The following is a 26,986-nucleotide window of genomic DNA, read 5'->3' on the forward strand; positions in this document are numbered from 1 at the left end:
AGCGCTGTCGCCTCACAGCAAGAAGGTCCTGGGTTCGAGCCCCAGGGCCGGCGAGGGCCTTTCTGTGTGGAGTTTGCATGTTCTCCCCGTGTCCGCGTGGGTTTCCTCCGGGTGCTCCGGTTTCCCCCACAGTCCAAAGACATGCAGGTTAGGTTAACTGGTGACTCTAAATTGAGCGTAGGTGTGAATGTGAGTGTGAATGGTTGTCTGTGTCTATGTGTCAGCCCTGTGATGACCTGGCGACTTGTCCAGGGTGAACCCCGCCTTTCGCCCGTAGTCAGCTGGGATAGGATCCAGCTTGCCTGCGACCCTGTAGAAGGATAAAGCGGCTAGAGATAATGAGATGAGATGAGATAATATGAACAGCATCCACATCGAGCAGGACCAAAGCAGAGCGTGTAAGAAACAAAGAAAAGAAAGTAAAAAAGGGGCACAGAAAACCGTCCAGAAATAAAATAATACATGAAGCAACTGAATGATTTGCATGCTTTTTTTTAAAAAATTATTCAATTTCTTTCTAAAGGTGCTACATACCTATATTTAAGTTAATGGTATGCATTCACTTCTACTGTTAATGCCTCGGTATTTCCGCCTCTCCAATTTAGCACCTTTTCTGTCAAATTGGGTTCTGTTCATTAATATTCATAAGCAGACCCTGGATGCTCATTAATAATAAAATATGGCCACTCCTCACCACTTAAACAAGAAAAGGAGCAAACTATTGAACTGTAAAAGTGGCTTGTTTGTGTACAGTGCTGAGTGTCAGGACTCAGCGAAGCATCTGGATAACTTTGGAAGAATTTTGGCGCACACAGCATGTTGAATGGAACTGAGCAAATATCTTTTTCCTGATGTTCTGACTGAAGACTCTGATTATTAATTAATTAATTAAAGCATTATTAGGATTCTGATTGCCAGGTTTGTGATTGGCACAGCAGCACAACAAAAAAGTTAATGTCACCCAATGCTGGCTGCAACACAACAAGCGAAGTCTTGTTGAAGTGGTAGAGAGGGTGTCCATGGATTGCTTTCCATGCCACTGGAAATCTGGCCCACTGAGTGGGAAGTCTGGAAACCATGGAGCATGGAGAAGCCACTATTGCTAGCAAAAAGAGGTCGCTGCAACTAAAAGGCTGATGGGAATGTTGTAACCATTCCTGTGGGAGAATCTGCACCATGCAGCCCTTAATATATCCATGGCAGCATGTGTTTAAACCTGGCATTCAACATTAGGAGGAAAACCTGGCTTGAACCTTCAACAACACGGTAGTTACAATTGAGGGAACTTGTGTAACCAGAGCTTGACACTGGTGGAACCAAGAAGCATGATCATACTTGCTTCCATGAGAACCCTCCCAGTGGCCTGTGCACACAGTGACACCCAGAACAGCCTTTCCATCTTAATGAATATGAAGAGGGAAGGGGACAGGGGTATAGGTACCAGTGCGCTTTCTCCTAGACCAGAACTCAGCTTTGACTCATCACTGTGCAAGGTTCCATCACAACCATCATGATGACAGTTGCACCTCATACAACCATACCATGGGCCAAATGGTTCTCTTGGTGGAGGACCATGGAGAAGACTCTGGAAGTGAAGAAACTGCCCACACAAACTGGGCACACATTGATGATCACCTCCTCTGCCACTACTGGACAGAGTTCATTGTGATTGAGAGGGACCAAGCTGTAGGTTGCTCTCAAAGAAAAAACAGCCAATTTACTCCTGGGATAACTTGGTGTTGGTTCATTACACCACACAATACCCTGAGATGGTGGAATGTCTGTTGGGATCAAAGACATGTTTACAGATTAAGCCGGTGCTTTATCCTGGTTAGGGTGGGTGATGGTGGATCTGGAGCCTCTCCTGGAAGCACTGGGTGTCAGCTGGAAATACATACTGGATGGGATGCCAGTCCTTCGCAGAGCACCATGCATTCATGCCTAGAGGCAATTTAGTGTAGCCAATACACCTACTGGCATGTTTTTGGGAGGAAACCAGAGAACCCATAGGAACCCCATGCAGATATGGTTAGAACAAGCAAACACAGTAACCTGAGCTCAGGATAGAACCAGGTATCCTGGAGCTACGAGATCCAATGCTACCTGCTGTTCCACTGTGCATGGTCTTCATGTCCCAACTAATGACCAAATGTTGCAAGGTACAACTCCATCTACAAACAAATAGAATGATGAACTGTTTCAGATTCATAAACACCTACTTCGAAGCATGATGGCCAAGAATTCCTCCTCTCATATGTGCTATTTAAAGTCTATGAAGTCCTTCACACCTCCACAACCTTTCAGGCTATTATTTTGCCAGAAGCACTGAGGATGGGTTCAGATCTGGCAGCAGCAGAACTTAGAATATGCTGATAAGGTCTTGGCAGCACGGTAGGGTTTGTATACCCAAGAGATGCCATGTGGTGATGGACCCAGGGTGATGGAGTGGTGAGGGTAATTGGAAAGATGTTCTCATACCAAACACAAGACTGTGTCCAGCAATACTAGGTCTGGCCTTTTGTGCTGCACAAGGCTTATATGTCCTTCCAGCAATCCATGAACTCACTGTGCTCAGTGACATGGTCATTCACTCCAAACATCTGGTCCACCTCTGGAAGCAGGGCCTGGACTAATAACCAACCAAAGGAAGCATCACCTGAGACTAGAAGAAACTAGTGGGATCTGCAGTATTCTGGAACCACAGCAATAACAGTGGAGTGTCAGAAAGTTTCCTCAACCAACCACCAAAACAAGGCACTTTTTATTTCTTTACCAGCTTTGCAAAGTAAAGCACTTTAGAAGCTTTGAGAGGTAAAGTCTACTGATATTAAAATGTAGCGAATGTTTAAAGTATGATATTTAATTCAGGTTTTGAAGAATAGAGATGAATTTATGTTCAGGATTTGTCACTTTACTCCTGCTAATAACTGGGAGATGAATCACTACTGGAAAGAAGAAATCCTTTATGAATTATTTCCTACCATCAGAATTATGGATTTCTCATTTTCAGTTTTTAGAAGCAATGGTCATGCATGGATTACGGATACACAGACCCAATTTTTAGCCAGAGAATTGCATACTTAGTGTGTGATAATGAATGTCTTTGGTAATGTTTGTGCATCTTTGCATTACTTAACATATCTCTGTTTTTTAGACAGTTTTGTAAAAATAAATAGAAAACCATTAAAACTAAGAAGTATTTTTTCCAATTACATCAACGACAGATTAAATGTAAACAGGTGAGAAAGTTGCCTACAGTTGGCGTCATGTACGAAAGTACACACAGGACAGAATGTCTGAGACAGTCTGGAGCATTTAGGTTTTCTTCTGGCAGGAGTGGATGGTACAGGCCTTCTCCAGTTCTGTGAAGGGAAAAAAACAAAGAAGAGTGACACTAACATATGGTTTCATCTGTAGAATCCACTGTTAAATATGCATTTTTTGTGGCATGCCTACCCGTCCTGCTGCTGGCACACTCGCGCAGGGAGTCTATCGATGTGACATATTCTTTACCCAGGAATTCCTTGTAGTTTTTTTCTGGTGGAACTTCTTGGAGACATTTAGTAGAGTCTTTAAAGAGTAAATTTTGATTGCCCTCTGACTTGAACATGTTAAACATGCCCCAAGAGCTGGAATGACCAAACATGGCCTGAAATACATAAAGAGAAAAAAAAAAAAGCTCATTCTCAGTGAGGTAGATCTGCATTAATTTCCCTGTTTAACTGCTATTTTTTTAAAGAAATAAAACCTAATCTTAATACAGATTAACTGTGGATGATTTTTGTTTTCAAAATCAAAATCACCTGTTGTTCCTTGAGGAACGACACCACATCATCACGTTTCTCTGGATGAGTGACGACGGCATGAGCTGGAACTTTGGCTAAATGACACTTCTCATATTCAGTAATTTTAGCAGTGCCACGGGGACAAATGAGCTTGTAGTCTGATGATTTGAAAGCCTTCGCCCACGCTGGTCCATTGCCTGGAGAGAGATGCAGAATTCTTTATGAATATGAAGCTCAGGAAATATTACCTTTTTACAAAAGAGAGGTTGGTGAAGGAACGACTATTTATAGCTGTGACTGTTTATAGTGTGGGACTGAGAACAGTGGCTAACTTGTTTTGCAGTCATTCTGCAACATTAAATGCAACTATAAATGGATAAAATATATAACATCATTCTTTCTTTTAGCCCAGAGTGCTATCCGCCCAACATGATTGGCCCGTGTCACTGTGACTGACAGGGGGGCAGAGAGAGAATGCCACTCCTCCCACCCACAGCCAGTTTGAATTAATTTGTGAGTTAGTATGACTTTCTGTCTCATTATGTTAATTTGGATGTTATTTTTTGCTCCAACATGGCTCTTAAGCATTAGTATTTATTCAAGATCTGACTCACCATCTGTATTTTCTGCTACAGTGGTGTGTTTAACGAAGGCCACGTCACCAGCACCTTCGGCTAAACACCTGCGGGACACAAATACTCAAACTCCATTTCAACAGTAATCTCACTGAAAAACTTTTTAGACCTTTAAGACATTTCTGGTTGTATTGGATTGCTGGAATGTTATTAGCCCATCATTTATGCAGGTGATCGATGAGACAAGATGGCAGGGTCGGGTCCCAGTAGATCCTTGAACGTTTATTAGTCCCATACAGGACCTGATCTCAACTTAATAAAGACTTTATCACAGATTTCCCACCATCTAATGGGGACAGAGGTATTTTTGGTGGTTATTGATTGCTTTGCTAAAGCTTCCATCACACACCTACTCTCCCTAAGCTTCCTATAAACATGGAAATGGCGATAATGCTACTGCAGAACTTTTTTTTTTTTGATTGCACAGAATGGACCAAAATTGAGGAGTCTCAAACAAGAGGACTCTAAACATTAATGTATGTTCCATCTCAGGTTTTCATCATCAGTCCAACTGGCAAATTGAAAGACTAAATATGGCTATGGATTGGAGGAACATTCATGAGTCCCAGCTGAAGATTTTCATTGTGATAATCTTCCAGCCTCGCTCGTTAAGTTTCCTTCTAGTAGTTAAATGATGCAACTTTCTTGACATAACAAAGAAATTAATTCCTGAAGAAAAAACTGATTATTTTCTTTCTTTCTTTTTGATGTGAATCATACCTGAAGGCTCCAGCGTAGCCATAATAGTGCTCTGCAGTGTTGGCTTTGCATTTGTCGACTATCCCCCTGATACCTTCAGCACCCTTGCACAATTTACACAGAATTGATTCCGGGTCTGCACCAGGTACACAGCTTTCATTGAAGTACTTTGCTATAAAAGAAAAAAAAAGACAGAAATGAACATGAGGAGATTCAGCATCCTGTGTGCTATTAAACAATCAAATTTTGAGCTGACTCACAGAAATCACACTCTTTGATCTTCTCATGGAGGAGACCCATGGGAATGTTCCAGCCTGCTGTACGTCCCAAACCAGTGTGACACGACTTCCTGCCTATCAGTGTCTCCCAGGTCACAGCGGAGTCCACATGCACTACAGCCACAGCGTAATAGGACGAGGTATCTGCTGAAATGAATATGAAATAACGCCGATAGGACGACAGCTCATACAGAAGCATGCAGTTTAAATTCCATTAATGGAGCATCAGACCATGATGTAATCCTCATTTCTGGTTACCTGGCCAGAGTCTATTGGCCAAGCGGAGAAACTGATCCAGGAACTTGACTGGTATCTTTGCAGAACCCCTTAAAGCACTTGTCTTCTGGACTTAACACCCTTTCAGTGAGTTCTCTATTACCATCCACCCCTTACTGATGGCAAGGAGGAGGTTCCAGCAAGATCTGAGCCTTTGTACATCTGGAGAAGGCCATCTGGAGACAGAAATCCCACTCCAGGGAGACATTTGCTGTGAGAGGTCCTGTATTTGCTTTACTATCTGCTGGACTGGGACATGTATATGGCAAAGAAGAGATCATGGCGGGCGGCACGGTGGTGTAGTGGTTAGCGCTGTCGCCTCACAGCAAGAAGGTCCTGGGTTCGAGCCCCGGGGTCGGCGAGGGCCTTTCTGTGTGGAGTTTGCATGTTCTCCCTGTGTCCATGTGGGTTTCCTCCGGGTGCTCCGGTTTCCCCCACAGTCCAAAGACATGCAGGTTAGGTTAACTGGTGACTCTAAATTGAGCGTAGGTGTGAATGTGAGTGTGAATGGTTGACTGTGTCTATGTGTCACCCCTGTGATGACCTGGCGACTTGTCCAGGGTGTACCCCGCCTTTCGCCCGTAGTCAGCTGGGATAGGATCCAGCTCGCCTGCGACCCTGTAGAAGGATAAAGCGGCTAGAGATAATGAGATGAGATGAGATGAGAGATCATGGATAAGGAACATGCTACACCCCCTAATCATGTCCACTGTCACTACCTAGATTTTCCAGCCCCATGCCCTCATTCCCCTGGTTCTTGCACCTCAGAAAAGTCTCCTGTCAGCCGCCTAGCACCTAGTGGTTCCTCTCATTACTGTCATTACTCTAGTTATATCCAAATTTGCTGACCTTACTTTGAGACAACAGTTCACCAGTGATGGTTCACCCATAGTCAGGTGATGCAAAACCCCATCATCTCGGGCTTTACAAACAAAATAGCACCATGGACGGCAACCTCAGCACTGCATGCTCTCACATTTTATTTGTTGTTTATTCTCTGTATGTTTGGTTATTCAAACCCAATCACTTACACCAGAGAAGAACTGTTTAACATCAGACAGTCCACTCCAGATAACTTTTCACCAAATTTCACCCACATGGGAAGTTTTCTTTAGGAAATCTTAATAGCAGGACTGGCTCTCTATGGAACATGGAAGAGACACTGTTTTGCGCACTGTCATTTGGTGGAGGGTAGAAAACGTCAACACATGGGTGATCACAAGTAATGTTGCTCAGCTGATTAGGTGGGTGGGGACACTCACCTGGTTTGGTGTTTTGGCTTGCCGTTGGCTGGTAATATTCCGTGAAATGTGTTGATAAACGGGAGCGAGCACGCACAGAGACAAAATCCAATTGCAGGCTGGAAGAGCGACGCACATCACCGGTAAGGTGCTGGGTTTAATATTCTCTCGCTGGTTTGTTGTTAACTGCTTGATCGTCAGCTGCTGTTTTTCAACTGGTCAGAAGTTAATGACTTTGTCACTGTGGTCGCTTGGCTAGTGCGTTGTTTTAATCCTCCGATTAATGCTTAAGTTTACTTGTCTGAGATGACGGGACAAACTTTTGAATGGAAGCGCTATTGCACTTTGCTTCCTGATTCGCGTTGCATTCTGGGGGCTGTAGTCGTAGTTATTTCCAGTAGTGCATGATGGGAGATGTGGTTCACTTACTCGGCTTTGTAAATGGGTTCTTGTCTCTGCTACTTTGAACGTGATAATTGTAGTAATGGCTCTGGTGTTGTGTATGTAACGAAATGGATTAAGTGTAATGTCTGTTGTTTGTTATACAAATTAGCTGTTGTGCATTCTAATGTTGATGTTTATGGATCTTGTTGGTAATGCTTTAAAGATCAATTATTTATACAAGCTGCAGATATTTATACAGTAATTTGCTGATGCTTTAAGGATGCATTTGTGTGTATTTATATGGATTGCTCATTTATATTACAATGACTTTCTATTTGTTATTTATATAATTATGGCATCTAATGCATAGCACAACTTCGGTGTTTTCCACAGGTTTATAACCTGCTGCCGTGTCACAAGTAAAGAGAGAAAAATAAACAAAACAATTTGGACACTGAGTTATACCCAAGTCTCGCTCTTCTAGCGCCCTCTTCGGTGGGGACAAAACCACAGAAAACCGAACAGACACAGATGAGGTGGGCAGGCCAGTGTGCTAGTGAAATGCAGGGATTTAGAACAATGGTTCCATTGATCCACATGGCAAATCTTCGCTCATTGCCCAACAAAATGGATGAGCTGCTGCTTCTCAATGGGACGAACAAGGACTTTGCATGTTCTGCTGCCCTGTGTTTCACTGACACCTGGGTTAGTGATTCCATTCCCAACAGTGATCTACAGTGCCTTGCAAAAGTATTCATACCCCTTGAACTTTTTCATATTTTTCCACCTTACAACCACAAACTTAGAAGTTTTTTATTGAGATTTTATGTGATAGACCAACACAGAGTAGCACAGAATTGTGACGTGAAATGAAAATGATAAATGGTCTTCAAAATTTTAAACAAATAAAAATCTGAAAAATGTGATGTGCATTAGTATTCAGCCCCCCTGCGTCAATACTTTGTAGAGCCACCTTTTGCTGCAATTACAGCTGCAAGTCTTTTGTGGTATGTCTCTACCAGCTTTGCACAGCTAGACACTGAAATTTTTGCCCATTCTTCTTTGCAAAATAGCTCAAGCTCAGCCAGATTGGATGGAGAGCGTCTGTGAACAGCAATTTTCAAGTCTTGCCACAGATGCTCAATGGGATTTAGGTCTGGACTTTGACTGGGCCATTCGAACACATGAATATTCTTTGATCTAAACCATTCCATTGTAGCTCTGGCTGTATGTTTAGGCTCATTGTCTTGCTGGAAGGTGAATCTCCTTCCCAGTCTCAAGTCTTTTGCAGCCTCCAACAGGTTTTCTTCCAGGATTGCCCTGTATTTAGCTCCATCCATCTTCCCATCAACTCTGACCAGCTTCCCTGTCCCTGCTGAAGAAAAGCATCCCCGTAGCATGATGCTGCCACCACCATGTTTCACAGTGGGGATGGTGTGTGCAGGGTGATGAGCAGTGTTAGTTTTCTGCCACACATAGCGCTTTGCATTTAGGCCAAAAAGCTCAACTTTGGTCTCATCTGACCAAAGCACCTTCTTCCACATGTTTGCTGTGTCCCCTACATGGCTTCTGGCAAACTGCAAACGGAACTTCTTATGCCTGTCTTTCAACAATGGCTTTCTTCTTGCCACTCTTCCAAAAAGGCCAGATTTGTGGAGTGTACGACTTATAGTTGTCCTGTGCACAGATTCTCCCACCTGAGCTGTGGATTTCTGCAGCTCCTCCAGAGTGATCATGGGCCTCTTGGCTGCTTCTCTGACCAGTGCTCTCCTTGCTCGCTCTGTCAGTTTAGGTGGACGGCCATGTCTTGGTAGGTTTGCAGTTGTACCATACTTTTTCCATTTTTGAATGATGGATTGAACAGTGCTTCTTGAGATGTTCAGAGCTTGGGATATTTTTTTATAACCTAACCCTGCTTTAAACTTCTCCAGAACTTTATCCCTGACCTGTCTGGTGAGTTCTTTGGTCTTCATGATGCTGTTTGTTCTTCAGTGTTCTCTAACAAACCACTGAGGCCTTCACAGAACAAGTGTATTTATGCTGAGAGTAAATTACACACAGTAGGACTCTATTAACTAATTAGATGACTTCTGAAGGCAATTGATTGCACTGGATTGTATTTAGAGGTATCGGAGTACAGGGGGCTGAATACTAATGCACACCACATTTTTCATATTTTTATTTGTTTAAAATTTTGAAGACCATTTATCATTTTCGTTTCACTTCACAATTTCTTTCACCAGGCAGTCAGGAGGCTCAACTCCCTCCCTGTTCTGCCCCTCCTCCCCCCTCTGCCCCCTGCCACAGATTCTGCTTGCACACCCTCCTGCCCCCCCTTCAGCATCTGACATGTCATCCTCACAGTCCCCCCCCCCCCCCCCCCCCCCCACACACACACACATCTCATCGTTCATTAACACACTGAACTCAGGGACCGCACATTTCACTTTACCTCGCTCATTTGCACTATTCAGCACTACCTCATCTTAACAGCTGCTAGTTTGTTTACACTGCTTATTTCATGTTTACCTGCTATACCTCAAGTGCCCTTGACTGTTTGTTTATTTGCACCAATTTGTGTGTGTGTGTGTATGTATATATGAGTGTTTAGTCTATGTCTAGTTCATATCTAGTGTTTATATTGTCTGAGTGTTTAGTCTATGTCTAGTTCCTATCTAGAGTGTTTATACTGTTTATATTGTTTGTTTTTTTCAATTATTTTATTTTTATTTATTGCATTGCCTGTTTGCACCGTGGGTCAGAGAGGACTGATATTTCATCTGTGCTGTATGTCGAGCATCTCATCTCATCTCATCATCTCTAGCTGCTTTATCCTGTTCTACAGGGTCGCAGGCAAGCTGGATCCTATCCCAGCTGACTATGGGTGAAAGGCGGGGTACACCCTGGACAAGTCGCCAGGTCATCACAGGGCTGACACATACAGTGGTGCTTGAAAGTTTGTGAACCCTTTAGAATTTTCTATATTTCTGCATAAATATGATCTAAAACATCATCAGATTTTCACACAAGTCCTAAAAGTAGATAAAGAGAACCCAGTTAAACAAATGAGACAAAAATATTACACTTGGTCATTTATTTATTGAGGAAAATGATCCAATATTACATATCTGTGAGTGGCAAAAGTATGTGAACCATTGCTTTCAGTATCTGGTGTGACCCCCTTGTGCAGCAATAACTGCAACTAAATGTTTGCGGTAACTGTTGATCAGTCCTGCACACCGGCTTGGAGGAATTTTAGCCCGTTCCTCCGTACAGAACAGCTTCAACTCTGGGATGTTGGTGGGTTTCCTCACATGAACTGCTCGCTTCAGGTCCTTCCACAACATTTCCATTGGATTAAGGTCAGGACTTTGACTTGGCCATTCCAAAACATTAACTTTATTCTTCTTTAACCATTCTTTGGTAGAACGACTTGTGTGCTTAGGGTCGTTGTCTTGCTGCATGACCCACCTTCTCTTGAGATTCAGTTCATGGACAGATGTCCTGACATTTTCCTTTAGAATTCGCTGGTATAATTCAGAATTCATTGTTCCATCAATGATGGCAAGCCGTCCTGGCCCAGATGCAGCAAAACAGGCCCAAACTATGATACTACCACCACCATGTTTCACAGATGGGATAAGGTTCTTATGCTAGAATGCAGTGATTTCCTTTCTCCAAACATAATGCTTCTCATTTAAACCAAACAGTTCTATTTTGGTCTCATCCATCCACAAAACATTTTTCCAATAGCCTTCTGGCTTGTCCACGTGATCTTTAGCAAACTGCAGACGAGCAGCAATGTTCTTTTTGGAGAGCAGTGGCTTTCTCCTTGCAACCCTGCCATGCACACCATTGTTGTTCAGTGTTCTCCTGATGGTGGACTCATGAACATTAACATTAGCCAATGTGAGAGAGGCCTTCAGTTGCTTAGAAGTTACCCTGGGGTCCTTTATGACCTCACCGACTATTACACGCCTTGCTCTTGGAGTGATCTTTGTTGGTCGACCACTCCTGGGGAGGGTAACAATGGTCTTGAATTTCCTCCATTTGTACACAGTCTGTCTGACTGTGGATTGGTGGAGTCCAAACTCTTTAGAGATGTTTTTTCTAACCTTTTCCAGCCTGATGAGCATCAACAACACTTTTTCTGAGGTCCTCAGAAATCTCCTTTGTTCGTGCCATGATACACTTCTACAAACGTGTTGTGAAGATCAGACTTTGATAGATCCCTGTTCTTTAAATAAAACAGGGTGCCCACTCACACCTGATTGTTATCCCATTGATTGAAAACACCTGACTCTAATTTCACCTTCAAATTAACTGCTAATCCTAGAGGCTCACATACTTTTGCCACTCACATATGTAATATTGATAATTTTTCCTCAATAAATAAATGACCAAGTATAATATTGTTTTGTCTCATTTGTTTAACTGGGTTCTCTTTATCTACTTGTAGGACTTGTGTGAAAATCTGATGATGTTTTAGGTCATATTTATGCAGAAATATAGAAAATTCTAAAGGGTTCACAAACTTTCAAGCACCACTGTAGACACAGACAACCATTCACACTCACATTCACACCTACGGTCAATTTAGAGTCACCAGTTAACCTAACCTGCATGTCTTTGGACTGTGGGGGAAACCGGAGCACCCGGAGGAAACCCACGCGGACACGGGGAGAACATGCAAACTCCGCACAGAAAGGCCCTCGCCGGCCACGGGGCTCGAACCCGGACCTTCTTGCTGTGAGGTGACAGCGCTAAAAGTTGACTTGACCTGACAATTATGTGCTACTCTGTGTTGGTCTATCACATAAAATCTCAATAAAAAACTTAAAAGTTTGTGGTTGTAAGGTGGAAAAATGTGAAAAAGTTCAAGGGGTATGAATACTTTTGCAAGGCACTGTACTTCTGCTAGGTTTCCACTTATACCAAGCGGATTGTGAAACAGAGCTATCAGGGAAAAAGAGTTGCTGGAATTTGCTTCTACATAAATGAAGGTTGGGGTACAGATGTCACAAGCTAAGTAAATACTGTAGCCAGAATTTGGAGTTACTGTTCCTCCTTCATCCTGGTTGGTGTTTACATCCCACCCCGGGCCAACACGAATGATGCTCTGCAAACCCTGGCTGATCGGCTAGCCAGCTGGGAACAAAAACCCCTACCAAGGATAATAGCATTCTGGATCACTGCTACATAATCCTAAAGAATGCATATCGCTCTGTTCCCTCCACAGCTTTGGGGCTCTCTGATCACTGCTTTGTCCATCTCATCCCAACCTACAGGCAGAAATTAAAATCTGCAAAACCTGTAGTGAAAACTGTGAAGCAATGGACCAACAAGGCAAACATGAACTGCAAGACTGCTTTCACTGGACTGACTGGCGTTTTTGAAGCTGCAACTGACAACTTGGATCGGACACTGTGACATCCTATATCAGCTTCTGTGAAGACGTGTGTGTCCCAACCAAGACCTACTGCACATACAAACCAGGGGATACAACCAGACTAAGGCCCTGTCCACACGGCAACGGATTCAGGTGAATCTGATAAAATTGTTTATCGTTTCGGCCTGGCGTCCACATGGCATCGGCATTTTGGGTGCCCCAAAACGAAATCTTTTGAGAACGGGTTCCAGAGTGAAAAAATCTGGCAACGGAGCCGTTGCGAAGTCGTCTGGATGAGTAGAATGGATTTGTTTACGATGACGTCACAACCACATGTGCTTCACGCCGGGTAGAAGTGTAATGAACTCGATGCGAGTTGTCAACAAATCCTATAACTTGGTTCATGAAATGCACTTACAAAATATTTTCACTGTGAATATTGTGTAATGGTGCTGAGAGAGAGAGAGAGAGAGAATAGCCCTTAGGGCAGAGTCAATCCCACCAGCAAAAATAGGGAAAAAAAAAGGAGCGATCTCACCTCTTCAGATGTTGGTTTAAGTCCAACAATACATTCCTCAAAAAGGGTGTAGAAGAACAAAGTAATCCATCAGCGTGTAGCATTCAATTTATTCCAGACCATTAAAGAATTCTGGAGGATATCAGAATGTTGGCGTACCGGCTTCCATCTACCCCCGTTCATTCCTCTTTCCGCGTCTCCATTCAAAAAACGAGCACGTGATTTAAAGGGACTATATCCATAGGATAGGGAGTGAGAAAGTGTGTGCGTGTGACAGTGACAGGGATAGTCACTGTGCGCATGCGCAGTTATGCGCATGCGTCTACTTCTATTGTTCTGGTGTCTCCGATGGGACTGTCTTACAGCACACGTAGAGGTGTGGCATGTGTATTGCATCGTTTTCAGCAAGCGTTGCGTTGCCATATGAACCTGATATTTTACTGATCCGTTGCCCATGTGGACGCGATATTTAAAAAAAAAAATCTCGTTGCCGTTGTCGTGTGGATGTAGCCTAAAGGCCAATTTATGCTGACAACCCAGTCCTCGCAGACGGCGCTGCAGATAGCATCTGCGTAGCCCCCCCACCTTCGCAGACGCTCTGTGCGCACCTCCCAAAAATTGTGACCACCGCAGAAGCCTCGCAGACAGCGTCGCAGACAAGAGGGCTCTGATTGGTCCACTCTACATCCGCTGTACACGCACTTCCGCTTCCCTACTTTCCCGGTTTGGTTTGTTTTCACGACCGCCATTTTTAAAAACACGAGCGAAGCTGGAGCAGCACGAAGAGCGGTTGATCGAGGAAGCGAGCAAGTACGTACATCTATACGACTCCAGTTCTAGTCATTATAAGTAACCGGAGGATAAACACTCCACTAACCACACCCACCAACTACTCCTAGCGATTTCGCGACTTCGCGCCCCCTTGCGTTGTGGCGGTGAATAACATCGCGCACGCCTATTGCTCCCTGCTCAACGATAAATTACAACTGTCTGCGAAAAGCTATCTACGAAAGCCTTGTCGTAAGAGCATGCAGAGGCCATAAGGCAACTCCAATGCTGCTTTTCCACTACCAACGCGGCTGAGTCGTGCCGTGCTGAGTTGGGCTGAGTCGAGCTGAGTGGGGCTGTTGGAGTTGCATTTTGACTACAACCGCGCTGAACCGTGCTGGCTGGAAGTGGGTGGACACATTGGGTGGAGTTAGTGAAAGTGGGTGGACGTCAGGTGATGTCGTTAGGCGGCGCAAACAGTGACATCAGTGACCTTTTAAGCGGTAGTCTCACAACCCGGAGAGTAAACAATAAACATGGAGGACATGGAGTCATTAGTGTTGCTGGTCTTGGTGCTGTGGCTTGTTGTCGCCGACAACGCCAACAGATACTGGCAAGAGCGTATAGATGAGGCGAGGCGCATAAGGCTTCATAATTCTCGTAATTCTCCTTCTTCCGGGTTTACGGTGTTTACAGATCCCAGCGTGTTCGCGGGGCGTGTGTGGGCGTGTGAGGACACTCCTCCTCACCAATCAGTGCACAGGGGAGTGTCTCCTCACGCCCTAGCCCCACTCAGCTCAGTTTGGCTCGCTTCAGCCCTACTCCAAAACCGTGCGAGTTTTGGGGGCTGAGCAGGGCTGAAGCGAGCTGAGTCGTGCTGTTCTTAGATAGTCAAAACGCGAGCCATGTTGGGCTGAAGTGAGCTGAAGTGAGCTGAAAAAGGGTAGTGGAAAAGGGCCACAACAGGCAAAGGAGAATGCCTACAGAAGTGGGGACAGGGCCCGGTACAATCAGGCTACAAACACACTGACTAAGGCCAAGTTTACATTAGACCGTATCTGTCTCGTTTTCTTCGCGGATGCACTGTCTGTTTACATTAAACCGCCTGGAAACGCCGGGAAACGGGAATCCGCCAGCGTCCACGTATTCAATCCAGATCGTGTCAGCTCCGGTGCTGTGTAAACATTGAGATACGCTGTGCTGAGCTCTAGCTGGCATCGTCATTGGACAACATCACTGTGACATCCACCTTCCTGATTCGCTGGCGTTGGTCATGTGACGCGACTGCTGAAAAACGGCGCGGACTTCCGCCTTGTATCACCTTTCATTAAAGAGTATAAAAGTATGAAAATACTGCAAATACTGATGCAAATACTGCCCATTGTGTAGTTATGATTGTCTTTAGGCTTGCCATCCTTCCACTTGCAAGTGGTAAGTGATATGCGCTGGGATCACACACACAGCGGCTCAGTCCCGAATCACAGCTCGTGCACTTCACTCACGCACTCTGTGAGCTGTGCAAGGCTGGAGTGCGCACCCTCCAGAGGGCACTCGCTGTTCAGGGCGGAGTGATTTGGAGCGCAGGATGCCTGCGGAGCCGAGCGTATCTGTGTATTGGTGTTGCTGTGTGCACTCTAATCGTTTTAAAAACATTAATCTGATGATCCGCTGATACGGTCTAATGTAAACATGGGCTAAGGCAATCAGGGGGTGAAGAGGCGCTCCACTGAAAAGCTGGAAAAAAGGTTTTCAGCCAACGACCCTGCATCAGTGTGTAGAGGCCTACAGGATGCTACTAACTACAGGAGATCCTCTCCCCGCTGAGGAAAACAAAGACCTGGCTGACAACCTGAATACCTTCTACTCCAGGTTTGAGAGGAACACATTGACACCCCTCACCCACTCCAACACATCAACAATAGCCCACATCACACCCTTGGTAACCTCCCCCCCCTCCCCTGATGCTAAGGCTGCACTCAGGGTGTGTGAAGAGGACGTGAGGCGACCTGTGTCTAATGTATCATATTCTCTTGTTTACACTACCATACTGCACTCTGTGTACACTGACTGTCTTATGTGTATATTCTTTGTATATTGTGGCTTGTCTGTAAATAATCTGCACATTAGCTCCATATTGTATACTGTTTATATTGTCTATATTGTACATTACATGTACATACATATATTTTTCTTCTTTTTCTCTGCATTACTAGAGAGACACCAACTGCTGGAACCATATTCTTTGTGTGTGTCAATATACTTGGCCAATAAATCTGATTCTGATCAGCTGTTCAAAAACATTCATCTTTCAATTCAATTCAGGTTTATTTATCATATGCATATTAGTACAGAGTACCACAGCAATGAAAAACAATGTGCCTTGACACTCTCTCCGCACCATTCAATAAATAAAAGAAAGACTATAAATAACATTAAAAAACATCCAAGTACAGTAAACCTAGTAACTAGGCTCAGACCTCAGTCCTCCTTCCAGTTGAACTATCATTCATTAGCCTAATTACCTGGGGTAAAAACTATCCCTGAAACGTGATGTCCATGTTGGGATACTCTGCAAACACCTCCCTAATGGGAGGTGGGAGAAGAAATTGTGTGCGGGATGACTAGAATCCCACATAATACTTAGTGCCTTCTTAGTACTGCTTTTCCAGTATATATTTTGGAGCAGTTCAAGTGGAGCCCCAATAATTCTAGAGGCAGTTTTGACCACCCTTGCTAGAAGATTAAGATCATGTGAAGTAGCCCTGCCAAACCACACTACGATGTTGCCTGTCAATATACTCTCAATAGTACAGCGATAAAAGTTCTGTAGAATGTTGAGGGACATACCATATTTCTTGAGACACCTCAGGAAATAAAGTCTCTGCTGTGCCTTCTTAATGACACAGCTGATATGTGAGGACCATAAGAGGGAGTCTGAAACGTGGACGCCTAAGAACTTAAAGGTGTTGACAATTTCAACTGGGGAGTTGTTAATATAGACAGGTTTATGTGTGGGTTTGTTTCTTCTGAAATCTATAATGACCTCCTTAGTTTTCCCTACATTGAGGGACAGGTTATTTCTGTGGAACCACATGATTAGATTACTCACCTCATCCCTATAGGCAGTTTCATTATTGCTGTCAGTAAGTCCTACCACAGTAGTATCGTCTGCAAATTTCACAATACTGTTAGTGGGATGTTTTGCAATACAGTCATAAGTGTACAGACTATATAATAGTGGACTAAGACAGCAGCCTTGAGGTGCTCTGGTGTTTAGCACTATAGGGGCTGAGTATGTAGTGCCAACTCTAACTGTCTGGGGGCGGCCTGTTAGGAAATCCTGTATCCACCTGCAGATGGAGTTGCAGAGGCCCAGGTCTAAAAGCTTGGGTATTAGAAAAGAAGGTCTGATGGTATTGAAGGCACAACTACCGTATAATCAACAAATAACATCCTGGCATACGTATCCCTGCCCTCTAAGTGTTGGAGCACAGTATGTAAAGCAAAGGATACAGCATCATCCACCGCTCTATTTGATCTATATGCAAATTGTAGTGAATCAGTGGAGACTGGTAAGCTATTGTTGATGTGTGCCTTCACAAGCTGTTCAAAACACTTCATAATCACAGAAGTCAAGGCAACAGGTCTAAAATCATTCATGCAGGTGACAGTCGTTTTCTTAGGCACAGGAATTATGATTGGTTTTTTAAAACAATTCGGAACCACACAAAGAGAGAGTGACCGGTTAAAAATATCAGTGAAAACAGAGGCAAGTTGGCTATAACATGTCCTCAAGACTTGTGGAGTAATACCATCAGGCCCTGCAGCCTTTCCTATTTTCACAGATTTAAAAACTTTACATGTGTCTGTGACTGAGACCTGATATGTTTGTCTGCTAAACGCATCCCCGGTTGGAGATGGTGTGTCAGTGTGTGTGTGTGTATTCCCATTTGTAGGCATTTCATCGCACAGAGATATTTTGACATGTGCATCCCCAGTTGGAGATGGTCTCAGAGCCAAAGACTCAGCAGCGCATTCAAAGCGAGCATAAAAAATGTTCAAGTCGTCGGAGAAGGAAACAGAGGTTGTTGTGACGCCACTAGGTTTGGCCTTTGTAGCTGGTGACTGCTTGTAGGCCTTGCCAAACGCGCCTAGAGTCCCCTTCAGAACAGAATTGCTCTATCTTGTCCCTGTGTTGTTTTTTAGCAGACTTGATTGCATGTCTAAGCTCGTATCTCACATTCTTGTAATGAGCATCGTCTCCAGATTTAAAAGCCGTCATTCTCTCACACAATTTCATGTGCACGTCGCTGTTTACCCATGGTTTTTCATTAGGGTAAACGCGAAGAGTGCAAGTGGGAATACAGCTGTCCACACAAAATTTAACAGAATCAGTGACTGCCTCAGTGTACTCATGCAAGGTAGCGGCATCACTAAAAACTGTCCAGTCAGTGGATTCAAAACAGCCTTGCAACATTAGCTCACCTTCAGCAGTCCAACGCTGTACTGTCCTCACAGTCTTCATAAAGTCTTCAGTCTCCATCCTCAACTTTAGATTCCATTGAGTATTCTATGCTAATGACCTCTTTTACAATTAAGAAACTTTTTTCTATTTGATGGTTATAAGTCAGTGTTCAATTGATTTGTGCTCCTTTCTCGATATTGTACTATCATAGGGCAATATGTTTACTGCCCCGCTGAGCTTCCATCGAGTATTTATTGCACCCAAAATTAGCCAAAAATTAGAACTCCAACAAGCCCCAAGAAAGGGCCCACTGGGGAAGTCATCATGCTGCTTCATGCTTGGGGGCAGATTAATTTAAAAAAGACAAGATTAATTAAAAACAGGCTTGCCAAATTGGGCTAGTTTCAAAATACTCCAAACCATGGTATGTTGTTGAATCTGCCTATGACTAAGTTACTATAAAAATTCACTATATCATTGTAACACTGTGAGATTCTTTACAGGCAAATTCATGGCCACCTACATGGACCTTTAAAGCAGGTAAGGCATCAGTTGCTAGGCAACGGCCCCATACGCAAAATGAGCCCAATGCTTCTTTATAAGCCTGCCGCTTTCCTTCACTCTTCATTCAGACATTACATCGGTACTGAGTAAGTTTGGGCTCTTTATGGTTGTTTAAGAAAGAATTACATGAGAGTTTATTGAGGGAAAGCAATATTTCACCTGTCCCTCTCGCAGTTTTTGGTTCTCTCTCATTCCTTGTCCCTTTAGGGCTGATGGGTCCTGCAGCACTTTCTGCCACTGAGCTCTTTCCCCATAACAATCATCGCTTCTCACATAATACAAGTGCGATATTCTCTCAATGTCATTTTGTTTGATGTCATTATTAATGTCCCATGTCACTCAAATTAATTGTCAAAAGCTGCTCCTGCACTTTACTGAGGCCTTTGTTAACACATAATGCATGACTATATTTATATACAGTAGCTAATCCAGGACAGAGAGAATATGAATGAAAAGGGATTTCACCTACCAGATCCAAAATTGCACTTTGCTGTTGTGGAGAAAAGCAGAATTGTATAATTAGTTGTGCTTATATGACATGAACTAATCTATAGCTGTGTTTAAAATGTTGGTAACTTATATAACATGATTCTTTATGCATATTTTTTGTAATTTGCCAACATGATTTTGCTCACATTCATTGTTATACTCTTCCACCATGGCCACCACCAGACCACACTTCCCAGCAGAATACACCTGTCCACCGTCAACCGCCATCGCATCAGCTTCCTTACGCTGCACACAGAAAGACTGTGCCATTTCAATTTCACATGAATGTGAGACCGGTGAGATATGAGACTTGTTGTCTCACGTTACCATGATCTTGCTGATGCAGTCATCGACAGTGTTGCCATCCTGGCATTCGATCCTGATGTTGCTTTGTTCGTTCACACTAATGATGGTCCACATGTCACATTTACTTTTCTCAGCATGACCCACAGTGCACCATGTAATCTCATGGGATTTGCTGCCCGTGCTGAACCCTGTGGAGCAAATTAGGTTGTCAGATTGAGTTAACATCTTCCCGGCCAAAATATGGTACAGTATAAATCCATCCCAATTTATTACCTGCTAATCCAAACTGTAAACAAATTACACACATCAGCTGCAAAATCAGCTAAAAATTACACAGTATTTTAATACAAAGAGTTGTGCAGCACCTGTTAGTGTTTGTGTGTTACCTTTTGTAAGGGCGTGGCTAGTAGCTACATACTCTGCTCCGAGGTACAGGAAGGAGTCTGTGCTCTCTGGTAGTTTCAGCAGCCCTTTTGTCGAGTCTTTGAACATGAGGTTTTTTGCTGAGAAGCCTTTGGAAGAGAACAAACCTCTGTCCTGTGAAACAGACTTAGTATCAAATTCACATTTAGTTTATTATTGAGTTTATTCATTTATTCATGGTGAATTTCAGAACACACACACACAACTAAGGCTTTCTTTCTTACATTATGAGTGATTATATTGTCTATAACAGAGTGGAGTGACTTTTTTAAATCACATAAAACCAGATACAGTGACACAGCAAGAGTTGTGTTTCTATTAACCTGCTTAATGCACAATTTGAAATTGCAAACTAAAAAACAACGGGTGATAGAAATATGTGAATTTGGAAAAGAAACTGTCAGATATCACTAAAAAAAAGTTTTTACTCTCACAAGGTGGTTTTTCAGACGATTCGATAAAGCAATATTTTGCAAAATTGAAATGAAATACATTTTTCTCACTTAAGTCACATGACATGATCTAAAGAGAAAATGGAAAGGTTACCTTTCTGAAAAAAGAGTGCTCTCTGTAAGAATTATCATGAGAGAATAAAACCCAGCTTTGGTCACATAACATCACTCAGTAGAAACTTAGACCATTCTTGATTGTGTTTTGACAATTTTTAAAATATCACTTCCATTTTGTGCAAAACTGAAATGGAAACCTGACGAGTGTTTCCCAATACACACTTTACACATTAAACAAACTACAGTTTTAGGTGATGAGAGCAACATGATGATAATCTGTGAAGTTCATCATCTAGAAACAAATGAGATTGAGATGAAGCTAAACTCTATGCAGAATCATATGACACCATCATTCTTACATACAGTATGAAATTTTCCAAACTATAAATTGCATCACAGGGCGGCACAGTGGTGTAATGGTTAGCGCTGTCGCCTCACAGCAAGAAGGTCCGGGTTCGAGCCCCGTGGCCGGCGAGGGCCTTTCTGTGCGGAGTTTGCATGTTCTCCCCGTGTCCGCGTGGGTTTCCTCCGGGTGCTCCGGTTTCCCCCACAGTCCAAAGACATGCAGGTTAGGTTAACTGGTGACTCTAAATTGAGCGTAGGTGTGAATGTGAGTGTGAATGGTTGTCTGTGTGTCAGCCCTGTGATGACCTGGCGACTTGTCCAGGGTGAACCCCGCCTTTCACCCATAGTCAGCTGGGATAGGCTCCAGCTCGCCTGCGACCCTGTAGAACAGGATAAAGCAGCTAGAGATAATGAGATGAGATGAATCGCATCACAAATTAACTTTTTAAAAAAAATCTTAATATAATATTTATATTTGGATAACATTTATTCTTACACTGAGAAGGCCAAAGGGGTTAAATCCATATGTAGTGCACAGAAAGAGGAAGAAAAACTGTTCAAAATTGATTTTAACAAAAGAGAGCTCATTTTGAGAATAAAATATATTCTAAGTGTACTCGTATGACGCCATTGAAATTTTGATAATTTGTTTCCACTTCAGCATAAATTATTTGCTTTAGGTCTCCCTTAAACCTTAAATAGCCTAATGTTGAGTATGTCGTGTATGTTATGTCATTTATCCCATCACATACCTTGAGTTTATCAAGAACACTAAATATGCGGTTGGCCAGTTCTTTGTCTTTGCGACTGACCACAGCATCGGCGGGAACTCGAGCCAGGTTGCAGGTTTTAAAATCATCAACACTTTTCCGGGAGCCATCTTTGCACAGCAGCTCATAGTTGGCCTTATCGCTAGCTAAAAATATTCAATGATGAACATCATCATATTCCTGCTCATATTGAATCTTGTTCTAACAGCAGTAACATGTGATCGAAGGGAAGGCAAGTACAGTATGCTGTTAAGTGGAATTTTCATATTAGTATCTTACTGAGCACTGTGAAGTGGTTCACAAAGGCGACATCTCCAGCTCCATCCTTCAGGCACCTGAAGGAACAGAAGAGAAAGCAATTATGTCCATAATTTGTTGCCTTCTAGGGAAACAGAAAGATTCATTTGAGAGTCAACTTAAAATCAATAAATTTTTTCCCATTATTTATGCCACATTTTATGCTAAAGTAGCTTGATTCCAGGCAACATTGGTGACTATGATGTGCCATTAACACTCCAAATGTAACATGGCCATGTGTCCCAGACCTCCCCAATAAAGTGGATATTAATATCATATCTTAGTCGGACCAAAGACAATGGTGAAAATGCTTTGAAGGTCAGGCAAGGCAAAGGTGCTCATGTTACGGTAGCATTTATGATTTTGATCCTTTGCTATGGCAACACAGGAGATGTTTTTTTTTTAATGTTCTTCTTTTCATCCAGGCAGATCAAATGTGAATAAAATTCACATGAAAAGAAAAAGACAATTCACTCCACTGGAAAGGATACAGGACACACTTTTGCTCTTGGTATCAGTTACTTTTGCTTTGCCCTAACTTTCTATTTTTGGAAGGATTTTCTCTCTCCCAATTTGGTCAAGTCCCACCCATTAACCAACCCTGCCCCATCACACAACAGCTAGCAACCAGGGAGGGTTGGAAACAAACTCGGATATCATCGCTATTTACCCTCTTCCATATACATGAGCAGACCGATGCTCACAGTCCTGTCACTGTGACTGACAGGAGGGAGACAGTATGCCCCGCCCACCTGGGCAGCATGGTCAATTTTGCTACCTTCACTCCCAGCCATGGATTCCTGTGGCATCTATCAAGATAAATGTTGCTTCATGAATTCACAAAACCTGGTTTTGAGAGCCAACAGAAGACAAGAAAGCAACAAGAGCTACGTAGCATCTCTACGCTGTCTCCAAAATGACATCCAGAACCAACACACAGTTTTATCATTTATACTGTTAGCAGAGAATTGTTACACTAAGGTTTTTTTTGTGGTAAAGTTCTGTTTTGATTTTATTTTCTAGCTCCCTGCTAGGATTTCTGTGTTAGCACCTCTGATGATGTCCTTACTGGAAAGCTCCACTGTGACCATAATACGGCTCCTTGTGAGAGCGTGAGCAGTCGCCTTTACACAGCTCACACAGCCTCAAGTTATTGACTGCTCCAGGCACACAGCTGGCTGGGAAGAATTCCTTCACCGCTGCAAAACAGACACATGCACATTAGATGAAATAAGCACCTGGAATTCTGGGGTAATGAAAGAGTCTCTCACCCTCTTCTACAGGTTTGTCCTCAATGCCTGCCCATTTAATCTGTCCGGTTGAGACGAGAGTGCCGATGGGGATGTTCCAGCCTGCAGTTTGTCTCAAACCAGTGTGACATGTCTTCTTCCCACGAAGGTCATTGAAGCCAAAATTAGTGTCTTTCTTTGCAACAGCTACAGCGTAATAACACGTCTCTTCATCTGAAAGCAATTTACATCAGCAGTTGATCTCCATTTTTTTTAGTTTGTTTGAACAAAGGCAACATGAGGTGGTGACATGCAATTATTTTCATAAAGCTAAAAACATGTAAAACATTTTAAGTAATGCACTGGCCTTTACCATTCTTTTTACATTTTAAAGAACCTACCTGTGCCGTAATGTTCTGCGATGATGGGGTGAAGGTTGTAGGGTGCAAGGCCAGCTGTGTAGATATCTCCTCCATCCAGAGTGATGGCATCTGCTTCATTCCTCTGATAAAAAAAAAATTCCCAGTTTTTACACAACTTTACAGCATTGTTAGGAATGTACGTGGTATCTGTGGCTCTATTCCAGTCCTCCTATCTGAATTTCTGTGCATATTCTTATCCCTGTATCCATGTGGGTTTCCTCATACCTCCCAAACACACACCAGTAGGTGGATTAGTTAAGATTAATTACTCAGAAGTGCAAATTACATTATATTTCAGGCATTTACAGCAGTAGGCAGCTCAGGAAGCAGTTGGGGGTTTGGTGCCTTGCTCAAGGGCACTTCAGCCATTCTTGTTGGTCCAAAGAATCAAACCTGCAACCATGTGGTCCCAAAGTTTTTGGCTTCCCCAGTGAAAGTCTGAGTGTGTTGTGGTGCCCTCATCCACTCATCTAGAGTGTATTCCTGAGTAACGCCCAGTGTTCCTGGGATAAGCTCTGGATCCCTGATCAGGATAAAGTGCTTACTGAAAGTGACTCAGGGAGTGAAGTATGCACATATTTTACCTCTATGGCTTTGATGCATTCCATAGATCCCTCATGCTTCACACAACTCAGCAAATCCGATTTGGAGGCGAGCTGCCTGCACTTTTGTGCCTCCTGCTCTGACTTTAAGCACCATCTGATTCTTAGATCCAAGGGTGCAGCCTTCACCAAGGCTGAAAAAATAAGAACTTTCTTACATTGAGGAAAACAAATATAATAATCAACTCAGCATCTAGATTTTAAACGAAACAGTCCTGAACTTTCCAATAATCCATGAACTTTATAAACCGGACCATTTGCATCATTAAATGACAAATACCTGCTTTCTGTACATAAAAAACCCCATGTTTCATCCTAAACTAATCTAATAGTAATCAGAACCTTACAGGATATCAGATTTATGTGGGTTTTAGATTTTTTTTGGTGTTGTGCTTCGAGCTGTTGGTGTGTACACAGTTGATATTACACAATGCAAGAGCTGAAAGTTCAGAGCAAATCATTAGCAATGAACATAATGCAGTAGGAGCAGATCATTAGAACAGTAAACATTATTATTCATATTAACACTGTCTTGTTTTGCAATCAAAGACAAATAAACATGTTTAATTTTTATATATTAAAATAAATACTGATCTCAAAATAAACAAGGTTATAAACAGGGTTTATAATTAGTCTAACATTAAAAAAATGTATACAAATGTTCCTGCGTTACCGAGGCATCCAAGGACGATGCAGATGACTGGGAGCTTCATGCTGGACTCCTGGATGCAACAGACACTGTGTTAGTGTGCCTTCATTGGGAGTCTAGAGCTGAGAGGGCCAAGGGGGCCGAGGCGAACAGCAAAGAAGGTGTGGGACTGATCCTACATGACTTTAAATTCACTATATAAGTACACTACATAGGGTATAAAATAAGGGGCTTCTACACTTTTTGTAGTGCACTACATGTCCAATGGAAAGCTGCTTTTTTCTTTCTTTTTTGTCTGGAAATTCCTGTTTCAAAGTCCATTACCCCCTCTGTAAACACATCAGTTATTTACACACACACACACAATTTCATAGTTTAACTAATGACTATATTAGTTCTTAAGAGGATTTTGGAAATTTTGTAATTCATCTGAATTATTTACATATGAATATTATGATATTACAACACCAGTGTAAATGCACTTCATAAAGTATCCCTTGAATATCGACAGAATATGTAGTACCCTATTTTTTCCTATTAATAGGGAGCTATTTGGGATTGAGCCAAACTCAAACCACATCAGGAGACTACTAGTCCTGAACAATATGTAATGATAAATTATTCTTTTTGCTTGTCCAGTGTGTTCTGGGTTGGGTCCCTTTCCTCGGGTTACTTGGCTAAGTAAGCGCAGCTGGCTAGTCACGCCTCTGCTGCACTGCTTTTGGTCACGGGCAATTTAGAGGAGCCAGTTAACCTCACTGCATGTCTTTGGACTGTGGGGGAAACCGGAGCGCCCGGAGGAAACCCATGCAGACACAGAGAGAACATGCAAACTCCACACAGAAAGGCCCTCATTGGCTGTGAGGTTCAAACCTGGAGCCTTCTTGCTGTGAGGTGACAGCGCTAACCACTACACCACCGTGCTGCCCAGTGATAAATTCCTGGATGTCATTTTTCTGAGATGATGCTGGTATCAATAGCACTGATTAGTATAAATACAGGTGATTAAAGGAAATAGTGCATGCTGATTGCATGATTCTATTTCTCAATAATCACCTTGAGCGACTCTGCAAAATGGCGGCCAGTCGCTTAGTCACCGTAAGTGAGGAGGAATTACAAATGATTGAAAGAAAACGCTGTTCCTAAAAGCACTAAAGATGCTACAAAGTTTGGTCTAACTATTCAAAGGTAAGATGGAATTGTGATTTATTTTATCGATTTCAAAACTAAGGATTTTATGTGACTTGGTGTAGATAAGTGACACAAATCTGTGCCGCAAAGTTATTACATTTACATGAAGATTTTGAAGATTGAAATAAATGATTTTTTTTTTAAATACGATTAAAAAAATCACCAGTGTATTTGTACTAAAACAGTGATGTATTGTACAAATGTATTGTAGTGAACAGGGAGGCAGGTTTTTAAAACTTGTGCAATTAAAAAAAATCTGAAAAAGTGATTACTTTCAACAACTTTAATTTGAACAATATTCTAAAGTTTCCTTTATCACAGTGCTGCCTGAAGTTTTGTGCCACTCGTACACTGTAGTACCTTAAAGCTGTCCTGCCTTTCAGATTTTTCAAGTGTAGGTCATAAAAATAATTTTCCCCGACACCCAATTATTTTTGCTTAGTGACTGAAAGCTACTGAATTCAAATCACAGACTTCCAATTTTATTAGGTTTTTTAAAATAAAACAATTGATGAGTTTAGAGCCACATGTCCCTAAATTCTCCGCTATTTTTTCCTGCTTCACCATGACCCAATTCAAGATACTACATCATGCATCACGTGGTGGGCTTTCCCCGTTCACGCAAGGCATTGTGGGATACAAATTTGAAACAGGAGAGAAAAATGGAGGGCGTGAGTGTGCGAATGAAACGTGAAAGAGCGACTACAGTAGTGGAAAGAAAGCGAGAAGAAAAGACGTTATGTTATATACGAA

The 26,986-nt window shown here is 42.6% G+C and overlaps 1 protein-coding gene across 1 annotated transcript; it reads right to left on the minus strand.

Annotated features, from left to right (window-relative positions):
• Positions 1-200: 200 nt before the first annotated feature.
• Positions 201-25,106, minus strand: LOC132871926 (serotransferrin-2-like). The gene is made up of 17 exons (XM_060906549.1): positions 25,067-25,106; positions 24,376-24,527; positions 23,771-23,873; positions 23,412-23,603; positions 23,210-23,339; positions 22,123-22,178; positions 21,826-21,989; positions 20,183-20,333; positions 19,818-19,984; positions 19,637-19,736; positions 19,471-19,491; positions 5,380-5,544; positions 5,141-5,291; positions 4,400-4,467; positions 3,804-3,982; positions 3,457-3,649; positions 201-3,362 (listed from the first exon to the last, which is right to left on the minus strand). Exons 1-17 carry the CDS (start codon positions 25,104-25,106, stop codon positions 3,316-3,318), a joined length of 2,079 nt encoding a protein of 692 aa, XP_060762532.1. The 3' UTR covers positions 201-3,315.
• Between the last annotated feature and the right edge of the window lie 1,880 nt (positions 25,107-26,986).

The sequence above is a fragment of the Neoarius graeffei genome, chromosome 23 (assembly GCF_027579695.1).
Source record: "Neoarius graeffei isolate fNeoGra1 chromosome 23, fNeoGra1.pri, whole genome shotgun sequence".
NCBI lineage: Eukaryota > Metazoa > Chordata > Actinopteri > Siluriformes > Ariidae > Neoarius > Neoarius graeffei.